Here is a 13,418-nt window from a genome sequence, read left to right on the forward strand (position 1 = left end):
AGGCAGTCGCTTAACCAACTGAGCCACCCAGGCGCCCTATTTATTTTTTTTAAAGATTTTATTTATTTATTTGAGAGAGAGAATGAGAGAGAGAGAGCACGAGAGGGAAGAGGGTCAGAGGGAGAAGCAGACTCCCCGCCGAGCAGGGAGCCCGATGCGGGACTCGATCCCGGGACTCCGGGATCATGACCTGAGCCGAGGGCAGTCGCTTAGCCAACTGAGCCACCCAGGCGCCCCGAAAAGTGTTTTATTTTTTTAGAAAGTATTCATTTGAGGGGGAGGAGGGGCAGAGGGAGAGGAAGCAGCAGACTCCCCGCAGAGCAGGGAGCACAATGCGGGGCTCGATCCCAGGACCCCGGGATCATGACCTGAGCCAAAGGCAGATGCTTCACCGACAGTGGCCCAGGCGCCCCTGGAAAGTGTTTTTAAAGAGCCTGTGTGGGGCGCGTGGCCGGCTCGGTTGGGAACGCTTGCGACTCTTGGTCCCACGCTGGGGATAGAGATTACTTAAAAATAAAACCCTAAAAATCAAACAAACAGAGCCTTTATGGTCTAGAACAGGGCTCCCCCAACCCCCCTGGGCACTGCTGACATCGGGAAGGTCACTCTCGGGGAGGCACCCAGGCACTGTGGGGGTCCAGCATCATCCTGACACCCCCCCCCCATGAGAACCACAGCCGTCTCCACACGGGGACCAGTGTCCCTGGGGCAGAACCACCCCTTCCTTAAAGACACACACTGGAGTACTTAAGCATAAAAAAAAGTTTGGGGAACCCCCCCATAGTTACTTGCGGGGAGGGAGCTAGAGGTACAAACAGAGCGAAGTCACTGTTCCAACTGGGTGTTGGGCACACAGCTCCCTGACGCTATTTTCACTTCGTATGTATCTGAAAGCTTCCAGGTATAAAGGTAAAAATCTTTGAGCTTGGCAACTTTTCCCACACATGCTCACACGTGCCCAGCAGAGCCCCCTCTGACCTTCAAAACGAGTGTGCTCCTGCCCAGCCAAACCCCAGCGGGCGCGTCCAGGACAATTACAGCTCCCTTCCACAAGCAACGTCTACTCTGGAAACGCGTTCACGTGCACACGGGGATAAAGCACGTGGCTCTCATCCCCCGGCACTGGCCATGGGGTCTACACACCGTCCCAGGGTGGGCGCCAGGCTCCATGCTGTCGTGGCCTCCTGGGCAGACTTCTGGAGAATGCCATCCCAACACCAAATCCCAGCCCCGCGTGGCTGGTGGCCCGGTTCCTGGGCCGTGGCCACAGCCCCCCCACCCGTCAGCGTGGACGAGGGCCCTGGCATCCACTCACTTCGGGCAGAAGAACGTCCAGGATGAAGCGGATCCGGTCGCCGTTGACCCGCGCCAGCGTCCTGCTGCCCATCTCCTGGTAGACCCCCTGTAAGTACTTCACCACCAGGTCCAGCTGCTCCTCGTCCTCCAGGTACGTCTCCACGCACGTCATGTACTGACCCGAATTCAGAAACGTCTTCAGCCACCGCGATGGCTTCCTGTTCTTCAGGATGGCCCGCAGGTGGCCCTCGGCGCCCCTCGCTTTCACAATGTACTCCACCAGCTTCTGGTTGGCCCGGTCCCGGGCAGCCCGGGACCGGTCAGGGAGGACCTTCCTGTAGGGCCGCCTCCTCCCCTGGGGGCCCCCCGCCACAGGTTCCTCGGGGTCCCCCGTGCTCAACTGCGGGAACCTGGTCCCCAAGACGTCCTGCTGGATGGACTTGCGGACGGGATAACCTGCAGACGAACGACACGTCCGTGGGACCGCCGGCCTGTGTGGCACGGCTCCCTCCTCCTCCCTTCACTGTGCTGTCTGGGGGCTCTGCGGGAGAGGCCCCCCCCCCGGGGGCCCCCAGGCACAACCGCCCCGGTCCCAAGGGCCCCTCCTCTGCTGGGACCCGTCTTCCCAGCTCAGCCCGATGCCAGCGTAGCCCCAATGAGCAGAGCCCCTGGGGTACGGTGGGACTCTCTGTTCACCCCAAACTCGGGCACCAGGGAAGGCAGGAGGAGAGGCCAGGTGCCCGGTGGACAACGGGGGCAGGCGGCTGTCAGGGCTTGTTCCTGGCAATCTAGGGTCAGGCTCGGGACAGGGCGCAGCCTCCACCCAGACGCATCCCCTCCCGAGCTTCAGACACAGAAGACGGCTGCTTCACGCCTCTGAAGAGGAGTCGGCGGGCTTACTTATATCGGCGGCGTAATACTCCAGGAAAGAGCCCGCGAAAGAACCACAGCCTGCAGAGACGGCAGAACAAGAGCCACATCATACCATCAGAGGCAGCGCTCGGGAGCAGCCCGAGGGACACGGGGTCAGCCCTGCGCAGACCCCAACACCAGCGCTGCCGGCAGGGTGCCACCGCCCCGGGGGCACCCAGAAAGGCTACCGTCTGAAGATTCCCAACGGCCAGACGTCGGGTGGACAGAGACCAACTCTCTGATTCAGAGCAAACCCCGCATTCCATTCACACCCAGGCTTCGCCCCGTGTCTGCCCACCTGCCCTCGTTGGGCACAAGACTGCCATGGCCCCAGGCCGGGCAGCCATAGGAAACAGGCCTGCGCTCTGCCCCCAGCTCGGTCCCTTTGTCCAAGGGCGTGCAGGCCCACGTACCAAGCCGGACCCTGTAGTCGGTGATCAGGGAGACGCACCAGCCAATGGCCTGGTCGAAGTCCTCCTTGGCTTCGTTCTGCAACGAGACCCAGGCAGCAGCTTCAGCAGGAGGCCACGGGCGCTCTGCCACCCCTGTGTGTCCGCAGCTCCCGCATCCACAATGCAGAGCCAGCAGATGCCCCCGCGCAGGGCTGCTGAGGCCGCACGGGGAAACACACACGGAGGCCCAGGTCTGGGGCCAGGGCTGCTCAGGAAGTGGGTCATGGGAGAGCTGAGCACTCTGGGAGAGGAGAGCTGGGGGCTCTAAGCAGAGGAAGGTGCCAAGCACCCCAACACGCGGCTGATGTCGCCCAAACGAGATCTGACAGTCGTACAAACCCTTTTAAGAGTCGTCCCTGCACCCTTGGCTCAGAATGGTGTCGGCTCGGTCGGGAGGAAGGACACTTAGCCAGCCGTGGGGATGCTCACCGAGGCCTCAAGGTCCTTATTTGCAAACTGAGGACGACGCCCCCCAGCCCCACGAGGACGCCTGAGCTGGGACGATGGCCCACTACCCAAGGCCCACGTCCTGTTACCGTCATCTCAGCCTGGCCCTCCCCCCACGGCTGCCGCACATAGCAGGCGCGAGAAGGGACAGCAGGTGGTGCTGCTCCTTGCTCGGGAAAGCAGAGCTCACGACCGCGACCGCGACACCAGGGCCGGTCCATCAGCACAGCCCGCGACAGTCCAAACTAGCTCCAGGAGGCCGTGCTCCTGCCACCTATACAGCCCCTCCGTGACCCCGTGCACCCCACTTCACAAGCGGGCCTGGCTTTGCTCTGGGAGCAGGAAGATGGGCAACAGGCATCGTCTCAGCGTCTGGATTACATGAGGCCATGCATCGTCTTTGTCACAAAACACAAGTCTGCATTTGCGGTACATAGACCTCAAAGCAAGATTCCTGCTCCCCTTTCTGACACTGCCCCCCATTTTGGGAAAGCTATCTGGATCCCCGAGAGTGGCCCTGGGATCAGAGCTGGCCCCTGGCCTGGAAGGTGGGGCGCCCGGCTCCCCGCGCTCGTGGGCTTATGCTTCAGGGAGTGTGGAAGCTCCTGAGGCCGTGGCCGGCCCTCTTCCAGAACCGGGCCCCGCCAACGGGCACCCTGACGGAGACTGGGCGCCCAGCGAAGGCCGCTCTCAGAAGCTGTGGTGACCACACTCACCACAGGAAGGAGCATGACTACGTCGCGGGGACACACACGAGTGGAAGGAAGAGAAGGCTGGGGTCCGGTGTGGGCGCTCCCCTTCCCAACCCCCGCCCCCACCGCAGCCTGGGCCGCCTGCACTCAGGGGGACAGCGGAGGGCAGAAGGCTCCCCGGGGCCTCCCCTTCGAGCTCCCAGGCAGTCCACGCAGACAGGAAGCCTGGGACGTGGAGCCAGGAACCTGCTCACCAGGCTGGGACAAGAACCGCACTGGGGTGGGGGGGGGGCTGACGGACCCCTCCCCTCAGCTGGGTTTGTGTTGGGGTAGCTGGTGTCACACACACAGCACCGCAGGGCGGACAGACTGTGTGTGGAACGAATAAGTGCCTCACGGCTCGTGGGCTCGGTGTACAGTCAAGAACTGATGATAACACTTTGGGGGGCTCAGCCACTGGCAAGGCCAGGAAGCCCCGTGGGGCGCCACCACAGCCGAGCCCTCGAGCCCCCCATGCAGACGCGCAGGGACAGCCTCCGAACCAACGCCTGCGTCAGGACGCTGGCCTCGCACCCGGGCACACCGTCCTCTTCGCTGGACAACGGGGGGACGGCCAGCAACCTCCCGGGGCGGTGGTGGTCCCCGCCAGAACGGCCAGAGCTGGGCCCAGCAGACCACCGTCACACGGGAGCGCACTGCTCCCCATGCACGGCGGCTGCTTCCGGGGCACGAGAGCACAGTCCGCCTACCAGAAGCGCCTGTTTCTCTTTGCAGTCAAAGTGCTTCAGTCTCTTGAGAGATACCGTGATCCTGGAAGCAGAGAGACGAAAGTTAACAGGGAGCTCCATCTCCTGAGTCAGGACAACAGTTCCCTCTCCTCCGATGGAACTAGCGGGGACCGTGGGGGCCCCTTCCAGCACCAGCTGCCCAAGGAAGCCCCAGACACAGGGCCCTAGGGGACGTGGCTGGGGCCGCCATGCGGGACGCTCACCCCCCGGCCACCCGTGGGAGGTGGAGGCAGGGTCGCTGCCCACAGCACCTGCAACGACTGGAGTATAGTTTGTGGGGAACGGGCAGGATCCGCCAAGTGTCTAACTGGGCTGCCCTTCAAAGCCGGCAAATAGAGCTTGGGACACCGGACTGTCTGAGCAGTCCCTTTCAACACAGCTTCCATCTGGATTCATCTTCTGGGGAGCTGGAGTGCAGGGGCATGAGACCATCCCAGCCCTGGACCCCAGCCCCCTCCCCACCATCCTGGCACCCCCGAGCCGGCAGGCCTTCACCCAGGAAGCATTTGCAGAGAGCAGACAGCTGGGTTACCCTCTCCCTTTGGGGTCCATGTGCCCCTCGATAAAGAGCACACTGGCTTTCTTATCTCTTCGCCGGACACTCTTGACCTGTTGGCAAATCCAAGAAAATAAAGCATCAAGAATCCAAAAGAGGCCATGGGTCTGAATTACCTTCCTGACCTCTTTTAACCATGCAGGTTGGCACATGGCTGGCGTGTGACAAGGAATGCCGCTGGCCGGGGGGACCAAGGCCAAGCCCCCAGTCGGAGGCTCAGACACCACCCCGTCTGCTGCATGCACTACTCAGTGCTCACAGATGAGCAGGGCCAGGCAGCACTTTGCTCTGTTCTCCTAACACAAAGACCCAAGCCTACACTACCTGCCGCCTCTGCAGACGACCACACGATTCTCTCCTGACTCAGCAGGACAGGCTCATTCTCGTTTTCGGGATGAGCAAAGTGAGCTCAGGCGGGTTGGGACCTGCTGAGGACACAGAGGTGGTGGTGCCTCCTCCCTGCCCAGTGCCTGTCTGTGTCCCCAGCTCAGCCGTAAACCAAGAGCTCACCCCAGGAACCTGTGACCTTGGAGATCCATGACCCAGCAAGGTCCCCAGGGAACAGGTGAAAATGAGGAGAGGTCCAGGAAAAGGTACCAGTTGTGCGGGGGGGTGGGGGGGGGCGACACACGAGCGTCTGCCACAAAGCAAATATTGAAGAGAGGCCGAGGGGCCCTGATAAACGACCCCCAACAATGGTGCAGAGACACTGCGCGGAGACCCCCCATTTCACCTGCATATCTGTTCAAGCTCCCCTTCCGCCCAGCAAACGCTGCACGGATGTCAACCCTACTGTTCCCACAACCGGTCCACCCCACGCACGGAGACCATGCTGCCCGCTGGAGGTCAGCCTCACGGCAACAACAGGAGCGTCTCCAGCTCCTGCAAACACCTTTCCAGGTTCAACGTCACCGTTTCTCACTACAGGTTAAAGCCCGAGAGCTGGAGCCATCGGGATGCCGTCTACGCTGGACGGGGAGGAAGGACACCGGATAAAGGCGGGGGAGCCGGCATGCTGCCCTGACCTAAAAAGTAAACGCACAGCCTGCACCGTCCAGGCTCAGCGCACGGAGAAAGCAGAGCCAGGAATTTCACTGCGCTGAGGCCCATCCACCGCACATGCACAGCCGATCTGTACCCTGAAATCTGAGCAATTTAAAAGCTCCAAACGAGAAACTCTCAAGCGCACGGCATTTGAAATCAGCAAGCTGCCGATCTTTTTACGCAGCTTTTCAGGTTTTCCTGAGCCTGCTCGGTCAAGACTGGACCCAGGACCCTCACGCTCAACTGTGCCAAAATGATCATGTTCCCCTTACTCAGGTAACCATCTCCAGCAACCCTGCTTAGAGTCGTTAAGGCCATCGGCTTCTCCCAATAATGAAATCTCCAGAGGTCCAGCCGACACGAATGGGGGGCGAGGGAGAAGCGGGGGCTTTCAGCGGGGTGCCCCCAGTGCTTACCACTGCTGGCCAGAAGGGGTATTTCTGGTGTTTAAGCCAGACCAGCATTCCTACTTCAAATGAGCGTGGTTCTAAAATTAGAAAGATAAAAAGATAAACAGTAAGATCCACATCAGGCACCAAATGCAACAACTGAAAAAAAATGCGTCTGTTGGAGGTCGCTTAAACCTGATGCTCCAACTCTCGTCAGAGATCCCCACGGTTTGCAAGGTGGTCTCACAACAATGCCTGAGTGCAGGGGACGCACGCGCTGCGGAGCGGGGACAAGCTGGGGCCGACTCTGTACCGCCTTGGCTGCTACTCTGTAATCTCAAATTATTCCAGATTCAAACATCTTTTTAAAAAGAGTGTGGCTCAGAAACCCCAACAAAAGCAGCAAATCCCTAGGAAGCTCATCAGCCTGAAAAACTGAGCTTTATCTTCAAAGGGAGAAAAAAAATGAACCAAAATCATCATCCAGTGACCACACAATTATCTCTAAACAGAATTTAACAAGACTTCCAACCAAACACAAAACTCCAGAACGGAAAACGTAAATGTTGAAACAGTGAGGTAAGGAAAGCTTGCAGACGCGAGAGGCGGCCAAGCGCGGCCACGAGGCAAGGTCTGCGGGCAGGCAAAGGGCTGTCATCCAACTGGCGAGAAGCGTTTGGTTTTTAAGAGAACCGTCAGGGCCCCGGGAGGACAAATAGGTCTCGGGAAACACCCAGACAGACATCAGGCTGCGGGGGGGCTGGGGACAAGACAAAATCAAACAGAAGCCAAAACCAGGGGGTTTCTCTGGGCTGTGGTGACCTGGGCCCCTGCTGGCAGCAGTGGATGAAAATGGCCTTCTGGAAGAATCTGAAAGAATCTGGAAGAAGGTGCGTGGTCCCTACTCTGGCCGAGTTCCGCTCCCAGGAGCGAAGCTGACAGAGCTCTTTCCCAGAGGCACACACCAGGCACAGCTTAGCCCCCAGGCGTGGAACCATCTGGGCACCTGAGGGTGGGGGGAGGGCTTGGTAAGGAACAAGCGTGGCTGCGAGGAGCCGTCAGAAGACCACGAGCAAGCGTAAGGCGTGTCTGAACTACCATCAGCACAGACAGGGAGAAGCGCACTGCGGCGGGGCCGACGGGAGCCGAGTCCAAGGGCATGCCCTGCCCGCCGCGCCGCTGTTCGCCTCCCCAGGCGCAGGGTGTCGCCCTTGGAGTAGAGGATCCCCCCCGGCCCCCCTCCACATATTATTTTTCCAACATCTCGTGAATCTATAGTTCCTTCATAACGAGAAGGCTAAAAAACACCGGAATACGTTAAAACTAACGAATGGATAAATCTAAAAACGAAATTCATTCTAAATGATTTACTCCACGGAACAGACTAAACTGCTGTTGGTTGTCGGTCTGGGATCTTGGGTCTCTATTTCAGGTCCTTCCACAAAGAGGGCCAGGGGCACGCATCTGCGCCTGTCTGCTCTGGTGCGGCCAGCACATGCGTGTGGGAGGGGGTCCCGGGGCCCCCGCTGCCTCGGGCCAGAGACCCTGCCTCTCTGGACAGAAAGCAATCGCTGTCCCCAAAGGCCTGGAGGCCGCGCCAGGCCACACCCGCACGGTGGCGACGGGACCCGGCTCCCCACGGAGCGGACATAAAGGAGAGATGTGCTGGCAGGGTCGTCCTCTTCCCTTAGGACCGCCGCAGAAAACGCGCTCTCGGCACGCCGCCGGCGCAGGAGGCACAGCGTGAGCCGAAGCGCGCTCTCCGGCTGCTCCCCCAGACTCACCGTGATACAAAAGGATTCTGGGGGGCTCCTCGTCGTCGTCCTCTTCCTCCAGGACGGGGTGAACGGGACTGAAGTCGACTGACTCTCCGGAAGACTGACAGTCTGCCAACGATGTCAGATTACACTTTCACTGTCAGCGTCTCAGGCACTCAGCCCCAGACACGCATTTCGTGATACGTGACCGTCCACGCAAACGTAAGAGCTCCCACGCGGCCAGATGCAAGGTGGGCACTCTGACTAAAGCACACTCACAGGAAACAAACGAGAGACGGCATGGGGGAGGGAGGCCTCCGCGCCTCAACGAGGGGCAGGCACACAAGCAGCAACCTAAGCAGACCGAGGGCCTGGCCGGGGAGACCGTCCCTCCAGGGCCCAGGCAGGCGGGCAGACGCAGGGACAGGCTGCGGCTCACCTCCCTGCCACCTCGGACGAGCCGGACACCAAGTTTAAACACATGACGCTTAAACTCAAGGCAGAAACCCGAGTACGTGTGTCGCCAGGGAGTGTGGAGGCACGGAAGCCCAGAGAAAATAACAGTTCTCCATCAGCAGCTCAAAAACAAGACGGGACACCGCCATGTTCAAAGGAAACGAGCCACTGCGCGACACGGCCACCACACAAAAGTACGTCTCCACAGGAATCGTGAACAAGTCGGGAGCCTTCTGAGTGAGTTCTTCACTTCTGAGATTCCTTCCCGTTCAGGGGGAGTGCACTGCACTCCCGTGCATCTGTGGGAGCCCAGCCCCAGGGCTGCACTCCCGGGGTGCAGCCGCAGCCTTCCTGCAGCCACCAGGCTCACCTCCGTGCCCCCTGCCCTCTCCCGTTCAGAACAAAAGACACAAGTCAGAATTACAACCCAGTGGGAGACACAGACAGAAAGGAATCGGGCAATATCGGCTCTGCCTCTGTTTTGATACGACCTCATTAAGATCAGGTTAAAAAACACACAAGTGAGGGGTGTCTGTGTGGCTCAGTCGTTAAGCGTCTGCCTTCAGCTCAGGTCATGATCCACGGTCCTGGGATGGAGCCCCGCATCAGACTCCCTGCTCCGCGGGGAGTCTGCTTCTCCCTCTCCCACTCCCCCTGCTTGTGTTCCCTCTCTGGCTATGTCAAATAAATAAATAAAATCTTTAAAAAAAAAAAAAAAAAACCCACACAGGTGCCTGACCCGCATCAGCCCCTAGGAAAACCCAGATCCGCCCTCTGCCAGCACAAGACCTATCGGCCACAGACCTTTACCTTCCTCCACCAGGATGCGAGGATTTCTTGTCTCCTCTGGGGAAGCATGGGGGCCAGGCAGGCTGAGTTTTGCAGTGCTGCGCAAAGTCATGCATCCCCTAGGCCTCTGCCTGGGCACTGCCCCTGGCTCCAGCTGTGGGGTGGGCAGCCTCTGGCTGCCTTCTGGGTGCAGACGCTTGGCAGGGCGGCCTCGGGCATCTGGGCAGGCGGGGCGCCCCGGGGTCGGGAGCACAGTGGGGCCACGCAGAGGCAAACCCGGGTCTCGCCCTTTGGCCCACAGACCCCCCTCCCTAAAGTTGGGAGGTGAGCCGGGGGCTGGAGGTCTGCTGTCTTTTTCACCATCTCCCTCTGAGAGTGAAGGTACTCTCTGACACAAGCTAGGCTCCTGTGCTAAATTTCTTCCCCTTTTACTCAGGGTCGTCTGCTTTCTGCAGCATGTTCTTGATCCACCGGCGTCCTGAGAAGCCCCTCTGGCTGAGGGGACCACCAAGGCCCGTGCACTTTCACTTTTCCCGAGCTCCTTCTTGGGGTCTTTGCACTTGGGGTCCTTTCTACAAGAGGGTGAACCCGACAGCCTTGGGTGTACACATTCCCTCCTCTGAGGTCCAGAACTGCTCAGCACGTCTTCCTGGAGACCAGAAGAGCTGGGGTCACAGAGCGAGGAGGCCAGTTCCATGGGCTTCTCTCCTGAAGACAGAGCAGTTCTTTCTTCCCTTGAAGAGCTTTCTTGAGGCAAACTGGTTCTTTGGTTCAAAACATCCAGAGCCACTCGAAGCGAGCGTCTGTAGGCCAGCTCCTCCAGGGGTTCAGCAGGAACCTTGTTCTGGGAGACTGTAGGGGTGAGAAGCACACAAAGCCTGTGACGCCCAGGCGCCTGGCGCTGCCGTCAGAGCATGGCCACTGAGGGCTGACACGGGCCGTCACACCTGAAGGGGGGGGACGGACCCTGCTCAGCTCCGTCTTTCCCAGAGCAGGACAAGGCCACAGAACGACAGCTGTTGTTCAGGGCCACAGGGCTCTGCTCTTCCAAAAACAAACTGACTGACCCCAACCTGACTGGGTTACAGGGATAAATCCCTCCAGGTCACAAAAAAAATACTGCCAGCAAAACGTACTCAGACACTTCCCACATCTTCCCAGCCTCACAGTTTCAACTTCAATCAGGCTCAATAAAAACCCTTGCCAACTCCATAAAGAACTCTGCCGGCAACGTGTTCTTGGGTGGCGGTGGGGGTGAGGGGCAGCCCATGAAAGGGACCCATTGTGGGCTGGTGGATTTTCCGTGCTTCCGTACGAGGGCGTTTCCAAGCCGGAAAAGAGCATCACGGACCTGGAGATTTCAGCCTGACCTCCTCGCTGCTACAGTTGTATTTATTCATTCCGACCCACAGATACAGCACTATTCATGTGAACGAGGAGACGGATACAATATCACAACTCGGCGGGCACGACCCCTCCCGCAGAGTCTCTTCCCGGGTTACTCGTAAAGGCTCCTACAGACCCCCAGCCCCCACATGACCCGGGCAAACGAAGAGCGTCCAGGAGGCGGTGGCTGACGCTGCCTAAGGTGTGCCGGGTGGATGCCGCTTTGAACCAAAGCGGTTTTTCCAAACGCAGACGAAAACGGATCCTACTTTATACGCACCACTGGAAGGATTCCTGGTCAATCTTTCCATAAGGCTCACAGCGCTTGGTACAGGGGGTGTGCACCCCCCACTCTGAGGCGGCAGAAAACACTTCTGCTTAGGTTTGCCAAGCTGCCAGCAGGCAAGCGCACCATCCGCCCCAGCACCGTGGGGCTCGGGCCCTCCCTCCCACCAGGAAAGGCAAAGGGGGTGGGTGTCGGCGAGGAGAGTCCCGGCAGACCATGGGCACCCAACAGCGACGCTGGTCACACAGTCCTTTCTCCCTGGAGCTTGGCTGTGGAATTTAAATACACACACCCCTGCTCTCAAAGCCCGGGCAGGGAATGAACCAGCATCGAAACCAGTTTGAGTCTTACTGTGGGATGGGGGTGGTGGGGAAGGAAGCATCTTGCCCCTTCTCCCCATGGAGGCAAATGCACACCGTAGGCCATGGATGTGGCCAGCAGATCTCAACGCCCACGGCAGGCCACACTGGGAGTCAAGAACAGGATTGATTCTGGGGTAAATTCTACAAAGGTTTAAGAAAACAGATCCATTTCCTTCTTCTCCTTGGCTCAGGGTTACCTGGGGGGCAGGGTCTTTCCTTCTCCCACACAGTCTCTTTGTTATTTAGAGATGTGTTCTCACCCAGGGAGGAGGCGATCCGTTCGATGTGGGCCGTCTTCAGGATTTCCACATCTCTGCTTCTCACCTCAATCCTGCAGGGAGAGAAACACCCGTTATCCGTTACCAGCCAAGGCCACGAAGACATTTGCAAATGTGTTTTTCCTTAGATGACAAAAGCATTCGCTTTCTTCCTTCCCAACCTTCCACTTAAACCAAAGTCACAGCCAACGAGGAGTTCATGTGCCTGAGGTGAGAGGCAGCAAAGACCCTAGTGAATTTTTTTTTTCCTTTTAAGACAGAAAAGGTTGGCTGGATTTAAGAGTAAAAATGAATTCAAATTGTGATTTTTATGAGGCAAATCCTACTTTCAAATGCACAAATAGCTCCTTTGTTAGATTTTCAGAGTAGACTGTAATGTCACAAAAGACTGTTTACAGCCCAGCAGGTGTGTTTTAGTTTAAAAGGATGTGCTTTCCTTTTAAACTCGAGTATTCAATTACCTTCCGAGCCGCAGGGAAAGTGTGAGCTGGGGACTAAGCAAGCTTAGGAGGCCGCTCTGAAGAGGCATGGGGACCTGGGGAAGCTGTAACTGGAGCTGACGAGGTTTTCTTTCTGAATTGGGAATTCTTCCCTTAGACACAGCAATACCACAATCATACGTGATCTGGGCCTTTTAATCATCCTGGGTAATATGTTTTTCCATCTCCGGATAATCAAGAGCAAAAGAGTAACGTGCTTCCACATAGTATGTGCCTTCTGAATGCTAAACAGTAGCTTCTAAATGGATGGACAGGCTGAAACATCAAACAGTTCAAAACTGATGGGCCTGTCACACAAGTTTGAGAAAAAGACACAATCTGCGGGAAGGAATCATCCCTACGAGAACCCCAACAAGAGTTTCCCTTGTGTATAATTTATATTTATTTGACTTCTCCGCCCATCTCTCACACAGTGGACCTCATATGGATCTTCAATTTACAGACGAACATGAAAAAAAAAGTGTTTTCCTCTTAAGATTACAAGCACAAGTCCTTTACAGTAACTGAAAAATAAACCCTGAAGAGTAGACTTCACCTCTGGGGGGGGCGGGAGGTGCAGTATCAGAAATCCCATTCAGAAAAAAGTAATATTTAACAAACCCACAACACTTAACTTTTCATCTAGGGAGAGTATTTGAACACTTAGAAAAAATTCCTTTTTTCTCTTATTTTTTGTTGACATCTCAGTTCTGGCCAACACCTACGATGAAGAAAAAAAAAAAAAAACCGTCATTACCAAGATGCAAGCAACAGTGACCACAAAGGAACGCTAATGTGTAGATGCAAACGCAGCAACTTAATTCTTCCAAGGCGTTCGGCCCGGGACGTCAGCAACACCCTGGCTCATCCTGGGCCTTCGCAGACGAGGGAAACCAAGGAACGTCCGGGGTGAGCGGCAGACGCAGGCAGGCAGCCGGGGCTCGGCCTTGCAGTCGGGCACGCTCCGGGGCCTGCCGCTGGGAAGTCTCCCCAGGGCACTGCCCTCATTTACTAGCACGGGGCTCCCCTCCAGACGTTCCCTGGAGGTA

The 13,418-nt window shown here is 57.7% G+C and overlaps 1 protein-coding gene across 4 annotated transcripts in view; it reads right to left on the reverse strand.

The window, feature by feature from the left end:
- The window catches only part of PWWP3A (PWWP domain containing 3A, DNA repair factor), a 15,918-nt gene extending 2,526 nt beyond the window's left edge, over positions 1 to 13,392 (reverse strand). The window contains exons 1-11 of one of the 4 annotated variants that reach the window (XM_025861153.2): positions 13,228 to 13,375; positions 13,005 to 13,090; positions 11,873 to 11,943; positions 9,594 to 10,430; positions 8,361 to 8,462; positions 6,604 to 6,674; positions 5,120 to 5,196; positions 4,549 to 4,609; positions 2,622 to 2,697; positions 2,197 to 2,247; positions 1,316 to 1,752 (exon numbers count right to left, since the gene is read on the reverse strand). In XM_025861153.2, coding sequence (XP_025716938.1) covers positions 1,316 to 1,752; positions 2,197 to 2,247; positions 2,622 to 2,697; positions 4,549 to 4,609; positions 5,120 to 5,196; positions 6,604 to 6,674; positions 8,361 to 8,462; positions 9,594 to 10,430; positions 11,873 to 11,943; positions 13,005 to 13,072 — 1,851 coding nt within the window. In that variant the 5' untranslated portion in view covers positions 13,073 to 13,090; positions 13,228 to 13,375. Of the gene's footprint in view, positions 1 to 1,315; positions 1,753 to 2,196; positions 2,248 to 2,506; positions 2,698 to 4,548; positions 4,610 to 5,119; positions 5,197 to 6,603; positions 6,675 to 8,360; positions 8,463 to 9,593; positions 10,431 to 11,872; positions 11,944 to 13,004; positions 13,091 to 13,227 lie in introns of those variants that run through there. The other 3 variants (XM_025861154.2, XM_073887179.1, XM_073887178.1) reach the window with 3 other exon arrangements.
- Between the last annotated feature and the right edge of the window lie 26 nt (positions 13,393 to 13,418).

Source organism: Callorhinus ursinus, unplaced genomic scaffold (assembly GCF_003265705.2).
Source record: "Callorhinus ursinus isolate GAN/ISIS: 27379988/994484 unplaced genomic scaffold, GSC_fseal_2.0 scaffold77, whole genome shotgun sequence".
Classification (NCBI taxonomy): Eukaryota; Metazoa; Chordata; class Mammalia; order Carnivora; family Otariidae; genus Callorhinus; species Callorhinus ursinus.